At 40.8% G+C, this 20,068-nt stretch overlaps 1 protein-coding gene across 1 annotated transcript in view; it reads right to left on the bottom strand.

Annotated features, from left to right (window-relative positions):
- Positions 1-208: 208 nt before the first annotated feature.
- The window catches only part of SMAD1 (SMAD family member 1), a 45,203-nt gene continuing 25,343 nt past the window's right edge, over positions 209-20,068 (bottom strand). Inside the window, exons 3-7 of the mRNA XM_030450652.1 lie at positions 12,981-13,238; positions 10,244-10,360; positions 6,220-6,441; positions 3,930-4,186; positions 209-2,095 (exon numbers count right to left, since the gene is read on the bottom strand). Coding sequence (XP_030306512.1) covers positions 1,952-2,095; positions 3,930-4,186; positions 6,220-6,441; positions 10,244-10,360; positions 12,981-13,238 — 998 coding nt within the window. The 3' untranslated portion in view covers positions 209-1,951. The remainder of the gene's footprint in view (positions 2,096-3,929; positions 4,187-6,219; positions 6,442-10,243; positions 10,361-12,980; positions 13,239-20,068) is intronic.

The raw sequence follows: 20,068 nt of genomic DNA, 5'->3' as shown, positions 1-20,068 counted from the left end.
CCATTCTAACTTTGTCTTGTTAAGAAATCTTTCTCCTAGAGTACTCACCTCCTGCACCAAGCTTACCAGAGTTACTAACCTGTACTCGTCATAAATGTTTAAGTTCAGCATATCTTCATTTCTAGCTGTTTCTCCTCAAATATCACATCTTTATCTGATTTGTTAAGAGTCTACTAAGAAGTGGACAAGACAAAGTTTTAATCAAATGTAAGCAGTAACAACAGGTTTTATTCAAAACTTCCAGTAAAGATGACCCACTAGTTTTGGAATAAAGGTACTTAAAGTAGTACAGCTTACGTGAATATAAAAGATCAAAGAGAAGAAAATAAACCAAGCAGTAAAAAAAAAAAAATTAAAAATATATATTTCTTTTAAAGTTTGAAATAGACCCAACACAGGGATTTTGAATTTCTCCAAACAATAAACAGTTACTAGGTTTGGCAAAACAAGATTCTCTTACAAAATTAAAAGCCTACTTCTGTTACATAAACTGTATAAAACTGCTCAATAGTTAGAGAGCACTCTGTACAATTTTGTCTTGAAATACACAGAGCTGCAGCCTTCAAACTGCAGGAATTTTTTCCTCGTCACAGTTTGAGTATGAGGACCTAAAGAAGGAGGGCACTCAGACTCTGAGAGGGGTGGCACACAGAAGGGTCTATTCCCTCCCAGGTCCTGCCCATACTCTATCAAGGTCAGCAGCCCAACAGCCTCTTCTCTCTTTTGCCCACTCCTTGCTTCACTGCTGTTCCCTGTGCTCCTCTACCAGCTCACCACCTGCTCTTCAGAACCCACATCCAGTGGATTCTGGAGCCCTCCCCTGAGCTGGCCCTGCCCCAAGGGGCACACAGGCACCTGTCCCTGCCAGCATCCAGACTGGGTTGTATACAAATTTGTATTTTTGTTCTTTATCCCTTATGTTATTGCCTTTCCCCTGTGCTAGTAAATCTGTTAACATTTTTTTTTAAATTTCCAACTTCAAGTCTCTAGTCTTTATTACCCTTTTATCTTCCCTTTGAGAGTGGGTAATAGAGAATAATTCTGTCCTTTGGTTTTTGGTCCGCCCAAACTGCTAAGCTGTGACATTCCTCTTCATGGGTAAAAGAATTAACCAGCTGTGCAATTGCTTTTGGGGAAAACAAAGAGGCAAAAAGTCAGAATTAACAAGATGAAGCCACTATAAAAATGAAATGCACAGCAAAACTCAGACCTCAGTTTTAACTAACAAGCTATGTTTACAATATATTCTACATTTCAGTTGTCATTTTCCCTTCCCGCTCCCACCTCCCCCCATTCAAATATTCCTAATTCCTTTATAGTCTAAATCTAATTAATTTCTAAACTTTCAAATACATCATACATACATTTAGCAAAAAACATACCTAACATTCTTACAGCAGTATGGTCAGGACACAGATTCAAAGATTATTACACAGTTAATGGGATATTTTTTTTTTCTTTTCAAGAGAACAGGAACCATCAACTTAGACAAATAGTTTTAAAATGTACTGCAGAGAGCCTGCAAAAAGCAGATTTCAGCAGCATCAGTTCCTAGCCCCAGAGGACACAGGAAGAAAGGGCGAGCACTGAATACAAGGAAGAAAGGGAATCTCAGAGTGCCAGCTACAGGAAGATCCTTTGGGAACTCGGTCGGACAGATTGTGGTTTCAGCACAGTCATCCCCGTTGCACTAACCCCTGCAAATTACCTTTGCAATTGTGTGTTACAATGTAAACTAAAATTCTTTATACCAACATGTCAAAGGGTTTGCTGTTTTGGGGTTTTTTTTCTGAATCCAAGGGTTGGTCACAGAAGTCAAGTGTTTTCATGGCTCTTATTCAGCTGTTGCAAAGTTCGGGGAAAAATAATACAAATGTGTGTGTCTGACTAATACATCCTTCAAGTACATGCAAGGCTCAATTGTTTCCAAAATGCAGGAGCTTGGGACCTTTTAAGACACTGAAGAAATAGGATTATGAGGAGAGCCCATCTGAGTAAGTACTTTATCCAGCCACTGAAGAGGACCATGAAGATGTATCTCTATCCAGCATGGAGTGCTTGTCACATCTTGGCGATGGTACTCAGCTCCCCAACCCTGGAAACAAAATCATAAGTGGGGAAACAAAACAAAACAATCACCTTATTTTATCAACTCAAATATGTGAGAACATAATTCCATCCTCTTCTTACCAAAATACTCTAGCTTTCAACAATCATCAGCAGGGTTGCACAACACCTTTGATGCACTGACTATTACCACATTTAAACAAAAACATCTGAAGTGTAGGAAAAAATTCAGTTTGGAGGAAGTGTCTTTCCAAGATCTCTTAATCTCTTGGAATGGACATATTTAAATTCTTAAAGGAATAACTTCTGACAGTGCAAAATTTCCCTATACCTCACTGACCCTCTGAAGAAGGAGTTAACCAACCCTTCTCTGCCACGACCAAAACCAGAACAAACTGGGGTGAAATGCTGCCAAATAGATCAACAAATTAAAAAATGAGGACACAAACTGATATTATGGAGGTAGGGGTGAGGCATCTGTCTGACAAGAACAAAAGCATCAGTCACAGGATGGACAAGGAGCAGTAGTCAGAAACATTCCTCTTTGGAGGAAGAGGAGATGGTCATTCCCTAGCAGGCTACTTCTCATGGTAAGACAAGACAGGTTTTGTTTCAGCTCATATCTGATTCCATTACAGTAATTACCAAAAATATAAGCAGATATTTTAAAAGGATTCAAAGTATTTTTTTAAGTGAACCACTTTTGAAGCAGGTTTGGAGACAAGACTACGATAGCCACAGGTAGTCTGCTCTGCTCCATATTAAACCCTAATGAAAGGATTACTCCCAACACAGGTGACAGCAGCTCTAAACACTCTGCAGTGCAACATCCAATAGGCAGGAGGCTCTGTGCAATCTTTTGGGTACCTCTGCTCCATAGGATGCAGCACTATCAACAACCTATTTCATTTTAGGTACCCCTGTCCTAACACATCTGAAAGTATCTATCAGGCACAGCACTTCAGCATGTTACCATCTTCCCTTGACTATGTTCATAGATGTGGGCAGCTCTTTCCTATCAATACCTATTCTGATACAGCCACCTCACAAATCTTGACCTTGTATGCCCTTCCTCCCCCCTAGAGTGGAAAGGTATGTATATTATTCTAAATAATTCCTGCAGCTTCTAATTTGGGAGCTGCTGGTAAAGGCAGATTTAGAGGATTATGCTATTTACGCTCTCCACAACTGCTATAATGATTTACACTGCAGCCCCAGCTCAACACTCCAAAAATACCACCCAGAAAAGGAGCATGAAGTTCAGCTGGGCCTCCTACAGAGCAGGAGATGGAGTGGACTGTAACAAGGGCCATAAAAAGGGGAAAAAGCTTGCACTACATAAGAAATCGGGGGCTTTTCTACTTTTAGGCCAAGTTATCAAAGAATTGATTTTTTTCAAAACTTACTTGTACTGTATCGTTCCATATTCTATATAACTAAAAAGATGAGCCCCATAATGCCAGAGTAACTATGCAAAGAATTCTACACATTATCTATACATGAATCAAATAGAAAAATTCAACTTTAACAGTAAAAATTCACCAGAGGCAATTCAATGAAAGGACACTAGTTCACAGACATGATGGAAATGCTTCATAAACCACTACAGGAAGACTTACAAGAAGAAACACCTTCTGCAAGTCACCTCAAGCTTTCCAAGTATGTGTGTCAGATAGATTTTTGTCCATAAAAACAACTTCACTCCATTAAGATCTTATACTTAATAAACATTATTCCACACTTAAAATGCAACAGCTATTAACTGGTCAATGGAGAGAAGCACTGGATCATTCAAGATCACTGCATTAAGAAAAAATATTTTATTTGCCTCACAAAATAATCTTAAGCAAATTTTCACATACCTTTACAAAACTCATACGGAGAGTGCACATCTTAGTAAGCTCATACACTGTCTCAAAGCCATGGTTCACAGACTGAGCCAAAAGCTGAGCAAACTCTTGATTATTGAAAATCTTCAAACTGCAGCCACTGGGGATTTTGCAGACTGTGGTGGGATGGAACCCGTGATGGTAATTGCAGTTCCGACTTTGCACAAAAATGCTGCTGTCACTGAGACATTCAGCATACACCTCCCCACCAACATAATAGAGATGAACACCTGGGAGGAGAAGGAGGACATTAGGAGGTTAGATGGATTCACAGTCTGTATCTTTCACTCTGTCCACCTCCACAGAGATGCTTCTGCTTAAAGAGATAAACATTAAGTGCGTACCACACTTCCATTCATCCACCTTCAATCTTGATTTTTTGTTTTATCAGTAGGTGACTTGACAGAAAAATGTGTAGATATATATATATAGGTTTATATGGAGAGATAAAAGTATAATCAGCAATCCTGGCATTTTGATTGATGCAGTACATTGGTTGGCTTGACCACTGGAACTTCTTCTCATTATATTTATGTAAAACAAAAACTGGGAATGCCAGAGGAGAGAGCAGGAACCCACTGCATAATTTGTAGATACTAAAGCAGCCTCAAGTTGGGTTTCTGTGGAGAAGTCCCAAAAGTTGTTTTGAGTAGCATGAGGTCTTTTCAGCTTGCTTTAATTCCAGAAAGCTGGAAAAAGAAAATGGCTCCTATATTCCTTATATTCCTCAGAGGTATCTGAAGGTACACACCATTCTTACAGTCCCCTCTTCTACTGTCTGCTCCCTGACCTGCCACTGATGGCAGCAAGCCCCCCCCAAGAGCAACATACAGGGAACCTCTGTGGAGCTTTGCTGTCAGTAGGATTCAATGCTAAGGTTCTGATAAAGCAAGAAAATTTGCCTTTTGTGTTAAAAAATGGATTATTTGCTGTCTAAACCTTTGATTTCCCACAGTGTAATGAGCCAGAGAAGTGAACACACAGAATTTAAAAACTGAAGTCCAATCAGATAGCTTGGACTATGGTCTGTCATGTAGGATTTTGCAGCTGCCTATGTGTGTACCTATATACACTTCCACCCCATCTGCAAAAATATCTACAGCTGTGTCTTCTAACTTTGGGATTTACCCCTCCTCCCTCAACAGCTAACAGTTCTACACTGTTGTTGCTGTACACATTTACTTATTCAACAACATCCTTGTCTCTTCTAAATTCTGCTTTGGTACACATGCAGTTAAGTGCATCAGCAGAACTCAGCTTGCAGCTGGGTTGCTTTTAACAGGAAAACAAACCAGGTGTTAAATAAATATCCTGATACTTGGTAAGATGGATGGGGAGGAAAAGGAGAAATATTAGGACTTGAGTGAGTAGCACAGCACAAGTGTGTTGTACTGCTGAGAGCTACACAGGTCCTCTTGTAGGAAAAGCTCTCCACACTGAGGGCTCAGACTTGAAGACCTGACAGCTCTCTTCAAGTCTTTCCTCCTCTAAGAAGGGGGAAGATACTTCATTAATCAGCACTTATAACACACTCCACTGCTTGCTGAATCATCCCAAAGTCTCAGAAAATTTAGAGTTTACTGGTAATGTAAACACCTAAAAAATTTGCCTGGCAGAAATACTTATTACAGGAGGCAATGCCATCTTTGCCTTCATAGCAAAATCATAAGCATTGTAGGCAAGTTCTCAGGAAAAAGGACTGGTTTAAGTCATACATAAAACAAAAGGTAGCTGTTCTCTTTTTCAGGACAATGTTTCAGCCACAGAAGAGAAGCACAAAATCCCCCTGGAAAGAATCACCAGCCTATGAAAAATGCATTTAGAAGAAGTCTTAGCAGGTTGTCTGTCTAAATACATGGTAGGCCAGCTAATTTCTGTTGGAACTAAGGCTAGGGAAAAAATCAGTGCCAAGAACTATTATCTGGATTTTCATATAAACCAATAATCAAAATAAATCAAGACATTTCATTAGATAAACTGCCTTAGGCTCTCATTCTAATTAAGATCATGATAGCCTCCCAGCAATTAAAAACTGGTTAAGGGTAAAAGCTTCCTGTAATTACACATCAGGTAAGAAGAACACTTTGCTTATAAGACCTAGCCAGAAAATTATGTATTAACCAACATAAGCATTTATCCCATGCAACATGCAAGACTAGCCTGCTTTCAGGGCAAGTAGCCTAGGCTGTCATGTCTAGAGGAAACACCTTCCCCCAGAAAAAAAATCCAAAAACCAGACAAGATGCAGAGATCCCAAACTCACCTTTGCCAATATGCCGCCTGGTGTTCTCAATGGTGGAGTTGCGGTTAACATTGGAGAGCAGCCCCAAGCAAAATCTGTTCTTGTTGTTGGAAGGATCAGTGAAGCCATCCACCAGGACACTCGTGGAAGAAGCATGGAATGCCTCTCCAACACGATTATTCAGCTCGTAGTAGACAATGGAGCACCAATGCTTTGGCTCTTCATAAGCAACTGCTTGAACATCTGTAAAGCAGCAACAGGAACACCACATTCTAATAGCACTGGGATACAGGCTTGAGATGTAAAGACTCATAAACCTGCTGATTTTGACTGAAGATCACTGAACAATAAGCCAGACATAAGCAACTGGAGCTAAATGAAGGCTCTTCTATCTTCAGTTATTTTTGAACTTTCCATAGCTACAGACATACAACAGGATAATTTCATCTCAGGAGTCACTTGCACAAGACTCACAAGGGACAAAGATTGGCACAAGATATCAACAGAAAGAACAGTGCAGGAAGCTCCTGGGAAAACACCAAGTAGTGCCCCAACATTCCTGCCACATTTTCTACAACACACTGTGGTACAGGCCCAGACAGCAGAGAAACACTGGAACTGTACAGTTCAGCTTCCTTTTCAACTTAGCAAATTAATTTCTGCTTCAATTAATTTTACTTGGCTACCAAATTACAAGTCACTTCTGTGCTTACTGAGAAGTTGTGTAGTGACAGGGAGAAACAATACCACACAAGACCATCTGTAACCTTGGGCACCAAGTTGTATAGCAAGGTAGATGAACTATACAACAGATACAGCAGATCAATCTTTTAGCACTCAGGGCATGCACACATTTTTTTTGTGGGCTTCCTGGGGGAAGGGTAGAAGGCTTAAAAAACTGAGAGAGAGGCATTTGCCTGCAGAACATACATGAAGCACATCTTTAATATGAATAGATACTGCTCAGGAATGGAAGCTGAACATGGACATAATGTGTAGGATCCTAACAATTACTGCACAGATGAAATTGAGGAAGATATTATAGATATTATTTAATGAGATCCTTCTATCCATCAAGTGCTACCAAATGCAAAATCTGCAACTGTTCATCACCAAAAGAATCGCTGGCTGAGTAATAGCAAGGACTTCTCAGAATGTGGTCTTCCAGACTCTGGTAACAAGAAGCTGCTCACTGAATCTGGGAATTGTGCAGAATGCCAACAGGATATTCCTGGCTCACGACTTCTACCCATCAACCTCTAAAAACACAAGTAAGTCTTGAGGTAACACACGTGACTGCATGAGGAATATTTTCTCCAGATGATACTGAAGGTCATTACCAGAAAGAGTTTCCCGGCAGGCATCCAACAACAGCACAGGCTTCTTCAGATACCTCCACCCAGTCTGCATTCTTTCAGGTGCCAAATACAACTACAAGTTATTAAACTGCCCCCAAATAAAAGGAGGCTAGAGAAGGGATGTGGTCACTTGATGTGGTTTCTTTTAAATGAGGGAGACCATTTCACTGCTAAGCCCAGCACAGCTGGACTCACTGTTAAGATACCAACTCTTCAGATTAAAGCTCAAACTGTGCTAAAATGAGAATCAGACTGATACTATGGCAAAACTTGTTTCTCTGGCTAGAGTTTTCCTTCTTCCAGCCCAAAGTCTTTACTGAAATCAGACAACTAGGACCCATGTTCATGTTTTCCTCTATTCATAGATCAAACTGTTATGAATTTTCTGACACACATAAAACAAACACAAAAAAATCCTCCCAAAACCAGCAGTACAGCTACAAAAATGTAGCAAATAATCAACAGAAGGGTATCACATCCTACATCACTTCTGAGCATACCATCTGTTGCTGACCTACAACTTGCTTAAAACACTGGTAAAAAGGAGCTGATCTTTCCTGACACCCTAGCACTTTCTATGCTTTCACATCACTGTATATTTAAAAAAAAAAATTAAAAATTAGTCATTAATTATTAGCAAGAGGTTCCTTTAATTGCAATGAAGAGTCCAGCAACTATCAAAGCTGCAGCTTTGCCTCGGTTCTTAAAGTCAGGAAGAAATCTTGCCAGCTGGCCATTCTTACAGAATGAATCATATCTCTCTCACACAGATTTCATAGTAACTTCCTTACATTTGCTTTAAGTCATGCAGAGCAGGTGCACTTGGTCTCTCTATTCCCAGCATGGGCCAACAATGGAAATTACCCAGCTTCATTGACAGGATGCAGCTTGTTAAATCAAATCTCTTAAGACTAACAAATAACCATGAAGAGTATATGCTTCTAAAAGTTTGCAACAAAAATGCAGCCCAAGTTCGCAGTGAAAAGGCTTTTTCTACAACCTGCAGCAGGTTTTTTTTGAAGTAGTCCAATTGCAGCATATATAATATATATATAAAAACAACAAACACATGAAGGAGCATACAAGTAAAGTTTATGAGGGATTTTTTGTTGTTTTTTTTAAATGAAGGGACAGAAATGAAAATCCATTGTACTAAACTACTAGTAAAGAAATGGTACTAACACATTAGTACACACAATTTTTATTTTGAAATGGATGAATGTTAGAAAGCAAGGTGAAAATGTAAACCCATTTCTTATCAACCCCATTTCTCATCAACTCTCATGTAATAGAGGAACTCTACAGTGTTTGTGTAATTTTTGAGAGGGACAAACATGTAGAAGTCTGGAGTTAGGCAGAAACATTAACAAAGGTACTCTGGGCCAGCAAGGACTATACATATGCACAGAGGGTACTGGATTGGCAAAAAGTCAAAATGGGGTTTATCACATGCAAAACTCATTGCACACAGAGAGTAAACAGGTTAGCACAAAAACTACCAAAATTGTTCCAAACAGGCAAATACACTTCCTGAAACCAGGCATCAAGATTAGCAACAAAACAAGTAAAAAAAAAAAAAATTAACAACAGTTAAATTGTTCATATGCTTGTTATCTTGATAATCATTCTGGCACAGCATCCAGCTTGCTGCTCTTTCTTGGCATGGGCCACAACTGTGTAATCTTACATGTTTTCTAAAGAGACTATTTCTCACAATGTGATGAAGGCACTAAATCCTTTACTCAGCAGTCTCAGCTGGCTGCAAAGCCTTTAAAAAGCAACATGTAAAAAGATGTCTGTGTCACAGCCCATAAAGCAAGAGGGCCTTTTTTTAATGCAGATTTTGAAGTTTGTAGCAATGCCACACCTCGGGCAGACAGTTCTGAATTCTGAACCAACTGCTATAACCAATTCTATAACCAACTGCTTTGCATGACTCAAAGATGGAACAAAAACAGGGGGGAGAGTGTAAGATAAGTCCAAATTAAAAAAAAAAAATTCAAATGCCATTATGACCTGGGGAAAGGCAAATTATTAAAAACAGAGTATACTCTTTTAAGGACTGAAGTTAAGCATTCAGGACAAAAACACAGTAAGAAAAGACAGTCTTATGGAATGTACTATCTCAGAAGAATAAAAGATACTCCAGCTGCCCATTGATACAACTGACAGTACTGGCATCCATCCTCTGATCAAGTCTTTGCTTGAAGAACTACATTTGACTGTATCTACTGCTATCCACAATTCAGTAGGCTGAATATAGCAATACTGCATTGTTCCAATAAATCAATGTAATACTAAGAGTCTTTTCTTTGCATGTGTGCATCACATGCAGAAATGTGCACATACTCCTGTTCAGTGATTAGTGGAAGTTCCAGATACAAAACAATAAATTACTTTGGTAGTTGAATTCATTTGGAATAAGAAAGCAATAAAACACATACATTTTACATTTTAAAGTTGTGCAATACTTTCTTTTGCTAAATAAATATTTACATTCGTATATTTTTTATCTCCAAATCTACTATTTCATTCCTTATAACAACAGAACAACAGCCATTAAGTGGCTGTTTATTTTGCTTCATAAACAGGATACATCCAAAATGGAACTCCAACTATTAAAAGTAGGTTCTGAAATTTCTTTACTCTTAAGAACCAAAGCAGAAGATGAGAAGGAAGTATTTTACCTCCTCTGTGTACGTCTGGGGGGATTGCAGGTGCCATCATGTTGGTATCCATTGGCTGGGAGGTATCATGTGTCATCTGATCTTCTGGAGGCAGGTAAGCAGGAGGGGGAGTATCAGCTAAACACAGAAAAGGCAGGGATACATCAGTCCTTTCCTCTCTTTAACATATATATATACATACCCACACAAACAGATTTAGCCTGGAAATGCTTCCAGCCTGACTCAGCTATAAACTTCCACCCACCAGAAATCTGAGAAAGCAATCACAGACCTTGAATCAGAAAAGCAAAGAATTACTGTGCATATCAAGCACAACTGCAACAAAAACAAGTCACTTCCCCCTCATCAAGCCACATAAGAAAGCTCAGCTATGTTCCCAGCCCACATTTTTTGCAAGTTAAAAGTGACATAGACATCAAGGCACAAAGAGGTCTCGGCACCAGGCCAGAAGTAGATACTGACTATGGCAGATGTCAACAGAAACTGGAGCAGAAAGCACTCAGTTATTAAATTTCTGTTTCAAATGTAATTCTATCACTATGCAAACAACCCAGATACATCCAGGATCTTCCCTGGATTGGGAACAGTAACTAGTGTTCAGGAACCCCAATTCTACAGAAGGAGCTGTTTGGGTGTGGAGTTTATGTCTCAGTGTCTCTTACTGGCTGGGCTGCCCCATTGAGGATGGAACCAGCAGCACAAAACCAGCCCATGCACACTGACCAATCTGACTAAAACAGCCCCATTTTGAAGTGTCCCAGCCAGGTACTCACATTGTCCTTCAGCTGCCTACCTCACTTCTCAAAAAGCTCCCTATAATGGCTTCTTTAGAAGCTGCAGGAAGTTGCTAATGTCACCATTTCCCAGTCTAGCAGAGGACTCTCTCCTCCAAACTGGAGGAGAGATACATGGAACTGGACAAAGACACATGTGAAAAAGAGAGAAACCTTTGCCTGGTGCCTGCAAGCTTCCACTGCAAAAGCTGAGATTAGATTACCCCTGGACTCTCTCTGGTGAACATGCCTGTTGCTCATCTCACATTTATTTCCATTACTGAGAGCACAGATTGCAAACTACCACAGCAAATAACCACAGGGCCCTCCACATTAACACCAAGAAAAAGCAGGAGGAACATACCACTGCTCTGTAAGGTTTGGTTTTTTTTGTGGAGTGGTTGTATTTTTGTGGGGTTTTGTTGTTGCTTTGGTTTGTGGTTGTTGTTTTTTTAAGAAAACAGCTGCTGATAAAATCTATTAACTGCTTATTGTTTAGCAGATATTCTGCTGAGAGCTTTACATCCAATGCTGGCAGGTACCTTGTTAATTCCCATACTTCAATACCCTCAACTGGACAAGCAAGGAGCACTGAAAGACAGAGCTGACAACAGGACTGCATTAAAAGCTGCTGGAGTTAAAGTCTCATGTTTTAGTAAGCCTTAGATGTTCATGTGTGTACAAACACATTAGTGATTCACAGATAGGAAAACAAGATTGTAAGGCCACAGACACCAAATTAGTCAGTACCTAGAGTTTCTGATATCTCTGGATAACTTTTTTTTTTTTTTCCCCAGAAAGTCTCAGTCCCCACTGCTTAAAGACAGACAACTTTCCACAGCTAATTCAGTTATTTCACAGCAGCTGCTAACTTGTCCTTATGAGGGTGAGGGCAGAATCAAGTGAAATTCTGAAGCTGGTGTCAGGAAGACCTTGCTGGAGAAGCCTTCACCTCTGCTGGAAGAGCTCCAACCACACCAATCACACTTAAAAACCAAACTAAACAAACGAAACCCCACACACAGTAACAACAAAAAATTGAAGGAAAGACAGATGGTTTTCTGGCTATTTTTTTTGAAAAGCCAATACAACTTCCTTTCCTCTTGCTTCTGCAAATTCAGAAGTCTTCTCTCAGAAGAGAAATATTTTAGCGAGAAACAACTATCATCAGCAGCAATTTATGGATGTTAATTTCAGGTACTAGAAAACAGATTTTCACAACTCTGCCACTTTATTTACACAACTTACTCAGTCTCCGAAGACAATACACAAATAGAATTTGTATTCTATTTGTGAGCATTTGTATGGAGTCCTTCTCGTGTTTAGATTAAGAAGTCTGGCACAGACTGATACTGCAATATTTTTAAGGATCAAAAAAAGACAACTTCACAGAATTTTATGCAGGCATCAGTCAAAGAAGTGTTGTTACTTCTATGACTTTAAAAAATAAAACAGCATGAAAGTTTCTTTGCAGGGCTTTAAAAAAACCTATTTTTCAGCTGAAGTAATTTGTTTTTTGAAATTACATCTTTACATTACGAAATTTTATCAAGTAGCAACAGTGTGATCCCCTTGAGAAACACCCTTTTCCTGCAGAACTAAAGCCTTGTGCTGAATTTATAATGACCTCTTTCCTAAGCAAGGATGATCTGTAGTATTAATGCTTCTTGTGCATTAAACACTATGGACTGAATTGTTGAACTGAATCTCCAAAACATCCCTGAATCCCACCCCAAAATAGTTTTACAGTAATGTTTCAAGTGTGTTTTAAAGAGACACAGTATTGCACCCCTCAATGTTATTATGAGACAAAGGACTTACACAGTCTTTATTACCTTGCATTTCTCAGAGGTCTACAGAACACCCATTGCCTGATAATTTGGCATTATTAAGCAAAATAATCATGGTACCAGTGACGCCCAACCACCTTCTCCATTCCATCGAGGAACCAAAGCTCACTGTACCTGGCATCTGGAAAGGACTTCCCGGGTCTGAGCTGGCTGGAGAATGTGGGTAGGTGCTACTGCTGCTTCCAGGAGAGTTTGGATAGCTGCTGCTGGGCGAGTGGGGGAAGGGGTTACTACTGGGCTGCTGAAAAGAGTCCGGGAAAGTAGCATTGTGCGGCATGTGGGGCTCGTTCTGTCCCAGGTTGCGGAACTGGGCCAAGAGGCTGTGCTGAGGGTTGTACTCGCTGTGCCTCGGAACCAGCACTGGAGGAAGGACTGCAAAGGGAGAGAGAGGGAAAAGCCACAACGTTAGAATCAGTTCTGAAGGACGAGGCTATAACAGGAAAAAACCACATTCTTCTTCCTCCACATCTGTCTTAAAAACAAGGCAGTGAGATCTAGAAGTGCCTGCCTAAGCAAGAAGTCTTTTTCTTTCTACCTGGTTACTGCATAGTAAGTTCATAGCAATCATGTTCGCTACCTGGTTTGCAAGATGGGAGCTTATTGTCACAGAGGACCAGTGAAGAAGAGCCAAACAGAAACCACAATTCTGCTTTTTACTTTTATTCACACAAAGAAATGCAGGAAAGCAAGTGCCTTACAATGCTGACATGCAGTTCATTTTGTTGCATCTGTGATGGAATGGCCTGTAACCCAACACCTTGCTTGTAGGACAACAGGCCCAAGACAGAGTGGACCTATAGATGAATCCTGTATTTTTTACTAATAACCTTTGTATCAGTGGGTATTGTGCTGGGTTATAACAATAGCCATGCTGATGCCAGCAGCTAACGTTTGTATCAATATGTTGATGCCAGCAACTAACCACCCAAAATATCATTTGTGCTGACTTGATGTCTGGAGACAGTATTTTAGGAAACCCTACCACCCACATCCTGGACTCTGGCCAAGTCTTGGTCCTGGTTGGGGGGCAGGGTGGTAAACCAGATAGTTGAGCATAGCAAAATATGCAAGTCATTCTGATTTGCTGATTTTTTAGAGCACATAAGGCTGGACCATCTTGCAGTGACTTTGGATGCCTCACCTACGGGTGGGATTTTCCCACTTGCCAGGAAGGGTTCTCCAAATCCTTGCTGCAACCGGGGCTCCCCAGAGACTGTGGATCTGGATGATGGGAATGTGTGCAAGTGGTGATGGATCTCTATTAATCACTATCTTTTCTCTTATGTAGTAATGACTTGATTACCCTCTCTATTTTCTATCTGTCTGCTTTAGGTGCTTTGTTCTGTATTTTTCTTATTTGGTTGTATTATTTAGCTGTCACCAGCAAAACATGTCTACTCTTTTCACTCTGGTGTCCAAGTCTCATTACCATCCTCTGTTGGCAAAACACTTGCTGATAAGGCCAGATATATTTTCTGAAGACAATTCTATTAGCCTAGAACTGTCCCAACAGCCAGTCTGATCCCAACAGCTATAATTTTATTTTTTAATCTGCGCTATGTTCTTACAAGCTTGTATTATAAGAGTTATTAACTCCTAAAGTCAGTTTACAAAATGCACAATTCAAACAAAATTATGTAGTTCAAAAAAACCAACTGAGCAGCAATTTAGCACCATTATATGCACCATTATATGCTACTCTGGGATCAGAGTAGCACACATCAGAAGCTACTGGTCTCACTCCATTCCCAAGGCCTGCTCACCAGAGGGGAAATAAAGGTCTCTCTTTAGCAGGGCTATGAACGTGGTACTGGATATGCTGTGATAAAAGAATTGGCTCTTTTTCCAGCACCTCAGCTTCTATCTTTGAGCACCTCACAGCAAAAGTCCAAGCTGCTCAAAAGATTAAAAGCTTGTCGTGTTACAAATGGAGATATTTGGGTGATGAGAGGAAGAGGGAAGGCAAGGGCAGATTTGTGCACACAGTTGTAAAGGGAAATAAGAAAGTTATTCCTCTCTACACCTGCCAGCCCTCAGTGCCTCCATCTTCCAGATCCACGGCTCAGCAGGAGTGGATGAAATTCTTCAGGACAGCCTGTCTTCAAAAGATGTCAAAGCCCCACAAAAAATAGTGAAAGCAAGCCAGGCTACCATTCCCTCTCCTCAAGACTTCTGCCCTGTTCCTGGTGGGCATACAGAAGAGGAACAGGATGTATACATAACAAGTCTATACAGACATAACTATCAGATTAACATAACTGTAACAGATTAAGAAAGGAGTTTAGAGACAGCTGCTTCACCAAAAGGCTGAGTTAACAAATTAATTAGAAAAAAAAAACAAAAACCCAAACATCATTTTGCCAAGACCAACAGGTTCCTCCAACATACCCAGGGATGTTTATTATTCCAGCACATTGCTTATACAGAAGCATGCAATTTATGTCAGAACCCTGGAGTCCAAGAGTACCACGACAAAGCTCACAATACAGCTCAGGCCAGGCCTGAGGTGTGGGTTCATTTTTTTAAAACAGATCCACAAGCATGTCACACAGAAAATTCACTCTATTCCTAAAGCAAATCACAAATTAAAAAACAAACTCAAAAAAACCTCATCAGGTTACATTTGCTCTTTTTTTTTTTTTTTTTTCATACATCTAAGAAAAGGTAAGCCAACAGACTTGTGCCTGTCAGTGTCATTAATGCATGAGAAGTCTATCCCCAGAATACTCATTAAATGGAAAAGCACCAACCCTTCACTACAGAAATTAAGGATTCCTGTTAACAGTCAGAAGCAGGTTGTAAAAACTTAGTCTGATGTCTCACTTAGAGCAGCTTCACTAAGATTCCAACAATTCTCAAATATTTGAGGCACATATCACCCCTGACTAGATTTGTCTAGATGTGAAATTTTTAACCAACTCTACTTGATAAGGTATATACAAAGTTCCTAATTATGGTATTTTCTGAAATGAAATGCATCTATCTGCCATTACACATGAACACATCTAAGCTTATAGTAGCAGAACACCCCAGGAGAAGCTTAATCTTCCTCTGCTGTGCAGGCTGTTCCTTGCCTCTAATTCACCCATTCTCACATGTCACTGGACAAAGGCATTAAAAAATTCTTTCAGAATTAAGCTTGTTCTGTTACAATTAGCACTCCTTTGGCAGTGAGGTTAAGTACCATTTAACTGTCATAGTCAATATTTGCTGGGCTAATAAATTACCAGTGAAAAAAGTAACAATGAAATCATTTGTTAAAAAGTATGTTCCCTTTCCTGCCTTTATGATTCTTTCTTACTTTTCCAAGCATTAAAAACACAGCTTTCCTCTCTCTTCCTTTCCTATGGATGAAGGTCAAACCACTGACACTTCTGAAGCTAATTTGTGCAGAAAGTACATCACCTACCTTTCCCATCCCCTACCTCACATTAAACAATGACACACACGACATCACAGGAAGCCACACAATTTATAGCATTTTAAAATAGCAAGTGAACAGGATATTTTCTTTGTGTTTTCCATAATTAAAATAAAGCAGTGCCAGATTTTCCCAAGGTATATATGCTTGCTTCCTCCTGTTGGGCAGAACCACTGGTTTAGAAGGACTCAAAAAAAACCCAAAAAAAACCAACCCCAGTCTACTCTTCCCAGTTCCCAATTCATGCCAGTCTACCTACTGCAACCACATATAATTAAAGGGCAAATTCTTTTAAATACACATTGAAAAGGAGGAAGGGGGAAAAAGACTCCAACTGGTTTTGATGCAGCAAAAAGTCACAAAAGTACCACTGCAGAATTTACTCTGAGGGCTGCTCCCAATTCACATCCTCCCTGCATAAATACAACCTTAAATGAGGAGAAAAAGCCCTGGAAGGCCATGTCAGGTAGGACAGAGACTACAGCACTCCCAATTAGTCCAACTCCAAGACAAGTCACTCACTGCTATAACCTGATGCCCCTGCAGCTCATGGGTGTTGCTGCAGGCTTGCTGCTCCTGCTGGAGGTCACTCAGGAGTGAAGACATGAAAGGGGACCAGGCCCTTCACAAGTATGTAAAGATGCCAGGAGTTTAAACTGTAAAAGGGGATGCACACTCTTCGTGATCCCCTTGCCTCCGTGGAAGGCACTGAGCTTCTGGTCAGGTTGCAGACCTCAGCCATATGGAATAACAAATTACTGAGGCTTAGTACAGTAGAGGAGGAGGCTGATCTCTGCTGCAGCTGCCAGCTCCAGGAAGAGGTATAATTGAAGGGGAGAAAGCATAAGGGAGTTACTCTGTGCTAAGCCAGCACACCTGTTTCTATAAAAAAATGAATCAGTACACAGCATAGCTGTGTGCACCTCCACAGGACACTGCTCTGACAGCCTGCAGACAGAATTTCTCCCTTCTTCTTTACCTGGAAGGGAACACAGATTTTAAAAAGATATATTTTTTTTCTAAGTTATCACTGTTTCTATTCAACAGGGATACGTACCTGTAAAGGAAACATACTATTAAATATACTGTTGTCAACTACTGCAACCTACTCCAGGTGAACCTGCTCTGCTAGGGGGGGGTTGTACTAGAGGATCTTTGGAGGCCCCTTCCAACCTTTCCAACCCTCATCCCCAAGCCTGTACTGAGAGCATGGATTGCTCTGACCCAGGTGCAGGACCTCATGAGGTTCATCTGAGCCCACTTCTCCAGTTTGTCCAGGTCCTTCTGGATGACATCCCATCCCTCTGGCTTACTGACAGCACCACTCAGCTTGGTGTCAGCAATTTACACAGATCAGAGATCAAATTACCTGTACAAAATACAGTCACCATCCTATTGAATGAGTTAGAACTTAGAAGTCTGGTCTTAAGTCAGAAAAAACATCTGAATCTGGTTAAAGAATCTAAAAAAAATTATAAAAAAAGAAAGATGCAAACACATCCTTCTGAACAACTTTTACCCCCTTATTGCAGCTCTGTTTTCTGACAAGTGAGGTTTGACAAGGAAATCCCTGCTGTTGGACCATTCCCTCCCTATTTCAATTCCTGTCCCCCAGGTTGGTTCTGGTTGGGAAACTTTCAAACAGAATTCTACGAAAAAAACCAAACCTGAAATGAAGAAAGCTTTATATGACTTGCCAGGCAAACTGACAGTTGCTTTACTATTCTGGGGAACCATCCTCTAACTGTGCCCACCTGTTGCAGCATGCATGCTATTTTTACACTGAGGCCCAAGAGCAGCCTTAGCCATTTGGCAGAACTTCTCAGTGACAACACTTGGCTCCCTCACCCCCAGCCTGCACGGGTGCAGAAACCCCACTACGGAAATCCCACAGGAACAAGGATTTTTCTGACTCAGTTCTACATGTTAACTCCAAAGGGATGTGCTGGTTTTTCCCTCCCTTGGATTCCCTGGAGCAACTTCCCTTTTGCCTTCTCTCTCTTCCCACCAAGGCTGGTGCTGTGGGAATCATGCAGGCAGCTGCTCTGCTGGGCTCCCTCCAGCCCAGGCCATCAAAGCTCTTCCATCTGGCCGGAAATGGCACAGAGGTTCTCATGCTGAGACCTGTGCTGAGACATCTCTGACCCTGACCCCTGTTCTCCCAGGTGCTGGGGGGTTTGGAGACACCAAGTAAGACCTAGGACCCCAAAAAGTCCAGCCAGGCAAGCCTGGGGTCCCAAAGGGACTCACTGCTTACTGTCAACTTTTCTCCCCTGGCTCTTAATTTGGTCTGGACAGGATCACAGCACCTGCAAATGTGATGGTCCCAGGAATGGCATTTGAACCCTGCTGCTTGCAAGGCTACTCAAATGTAGTGATCCTAGGCTGGTCAAGTACATGGGGATGAGAAAAGGATGACTAACTGACTCATTTCATTTTTCTGTAAAGCACCTAGAGAGCTCACAAACATGATCAGACTAAGCACCTGTGTGATTTCAAACAGCACTGAAAAACTCCTTAAAAGATGCCTTATTTTTCTTTCACTGAGGACCAGAGCTGCAGTTCTGTACAATGGAGCATTCAAGGAGCATTTACTTCCAGGATAACATGAGTCTAAACCTGCATTAACCAGGATTTCCACCATTTCAAGTTTCTTTCTGCACCTATGGTGCCTGCAGTCAGTGTGCAGTCTTATGGAGATTCACTTTGAGCAAACAGCAGAGGAGATCAAAGACAAATATGAAAACAAATCAGGTTAAAGCAGTCCGTGCCAAAAGTAAAAACAGCACAACACACCTACAGCTCTCCTCAGAGCCTGGGGACCTGGCCTGTTCTTGTGGCAAAAAGCAGCTGTACATTTAGGTAAAATGTTTCTTGCCAAAAGCAAACTTGCTGAAGTACTTTGAATTTATAATTAAAATGGAAAAGAACATTCTGATCTTTAGGCAGAACTGAATGTTCAACCATTCTGTCAGTATGTTTGTCCACAACACAAAGAAGAACCCTGCTGCTCATCCTGTGATTTGGGTGGGACATGGGCACCATCAGCTTCATGCAGTCCCTTGATGTAGAGCAGACTAGCCAGCTCTTTAGAGAAACTTAACAGAGGAAAATCATCCAGCCTTTTTTTTGTTTGCACTTTAGTGGTAACTGCAAAAAAATGAATCAGTGTGGTTATTTTTTGTAGTTATTTTCTGCCTCCAAGTGGCTGTGCTAATGGGCTGATACATGCAACTAAAATATTTCAGAGGACAGATCAGCTGCTTCTGGACTGACCGGTTTTAGTACCCCCTGGCACTGCATGCTTCAAGGACAGCAGAGCATCAGTAAGCACCTCCAGAAATGAATTTCAAAAAGTCAACAACTGCATTTCCCAAGGCAGGTTTAAACTTGCTCAGATCAATGGAGAGTAGATTTCTCCTGAGCCTGATCTTGGAGGAAGTATCAGCAGATTCTGGATACTCTCAGAAGACAGCATTCAGTTGCAAGGCACCAGGTAACCATTTACATCAACACTGCACCTTTGACCACTTCCACACATGAAATACAAAAAATAAGTTAAATTCTTCTTTTACCTCCTTTGTAACATAAAATACACCGTTTCTTCACCTTCCTTCCCTTTGCAAAGGCAAAAGAACTGACCCTCCTTCCCCTAAAGCCACATTAGAGGTGTGATTGATTTTTTTAATAGCAGCATCAATTTAAGTATCTCTCCATCCTCCCTGTTCCTGCTATCCCATTCCCTTCCTCCCCCCCCCCTTTTTATTTTCCCCTGCTGCTA

The sequence above is a fragment of the Calypte anna genome, chromosome 4B (genome assembly GCF_003957555.1).
Source record: "Calypte anna isolate BGI_N300 chromosome 4B, bCalAnn1_v1.p, whole genome shotgun sequence".
Taxonomy (NCBI): Eukaryota; Metazoa; Chordata; class Aves; order Apodiformes; family Trochilidae; genus Calypte; species Calypte anna.
This window is presented reverse-complemented; position numbering and strand designations above follow the sequence as displayed.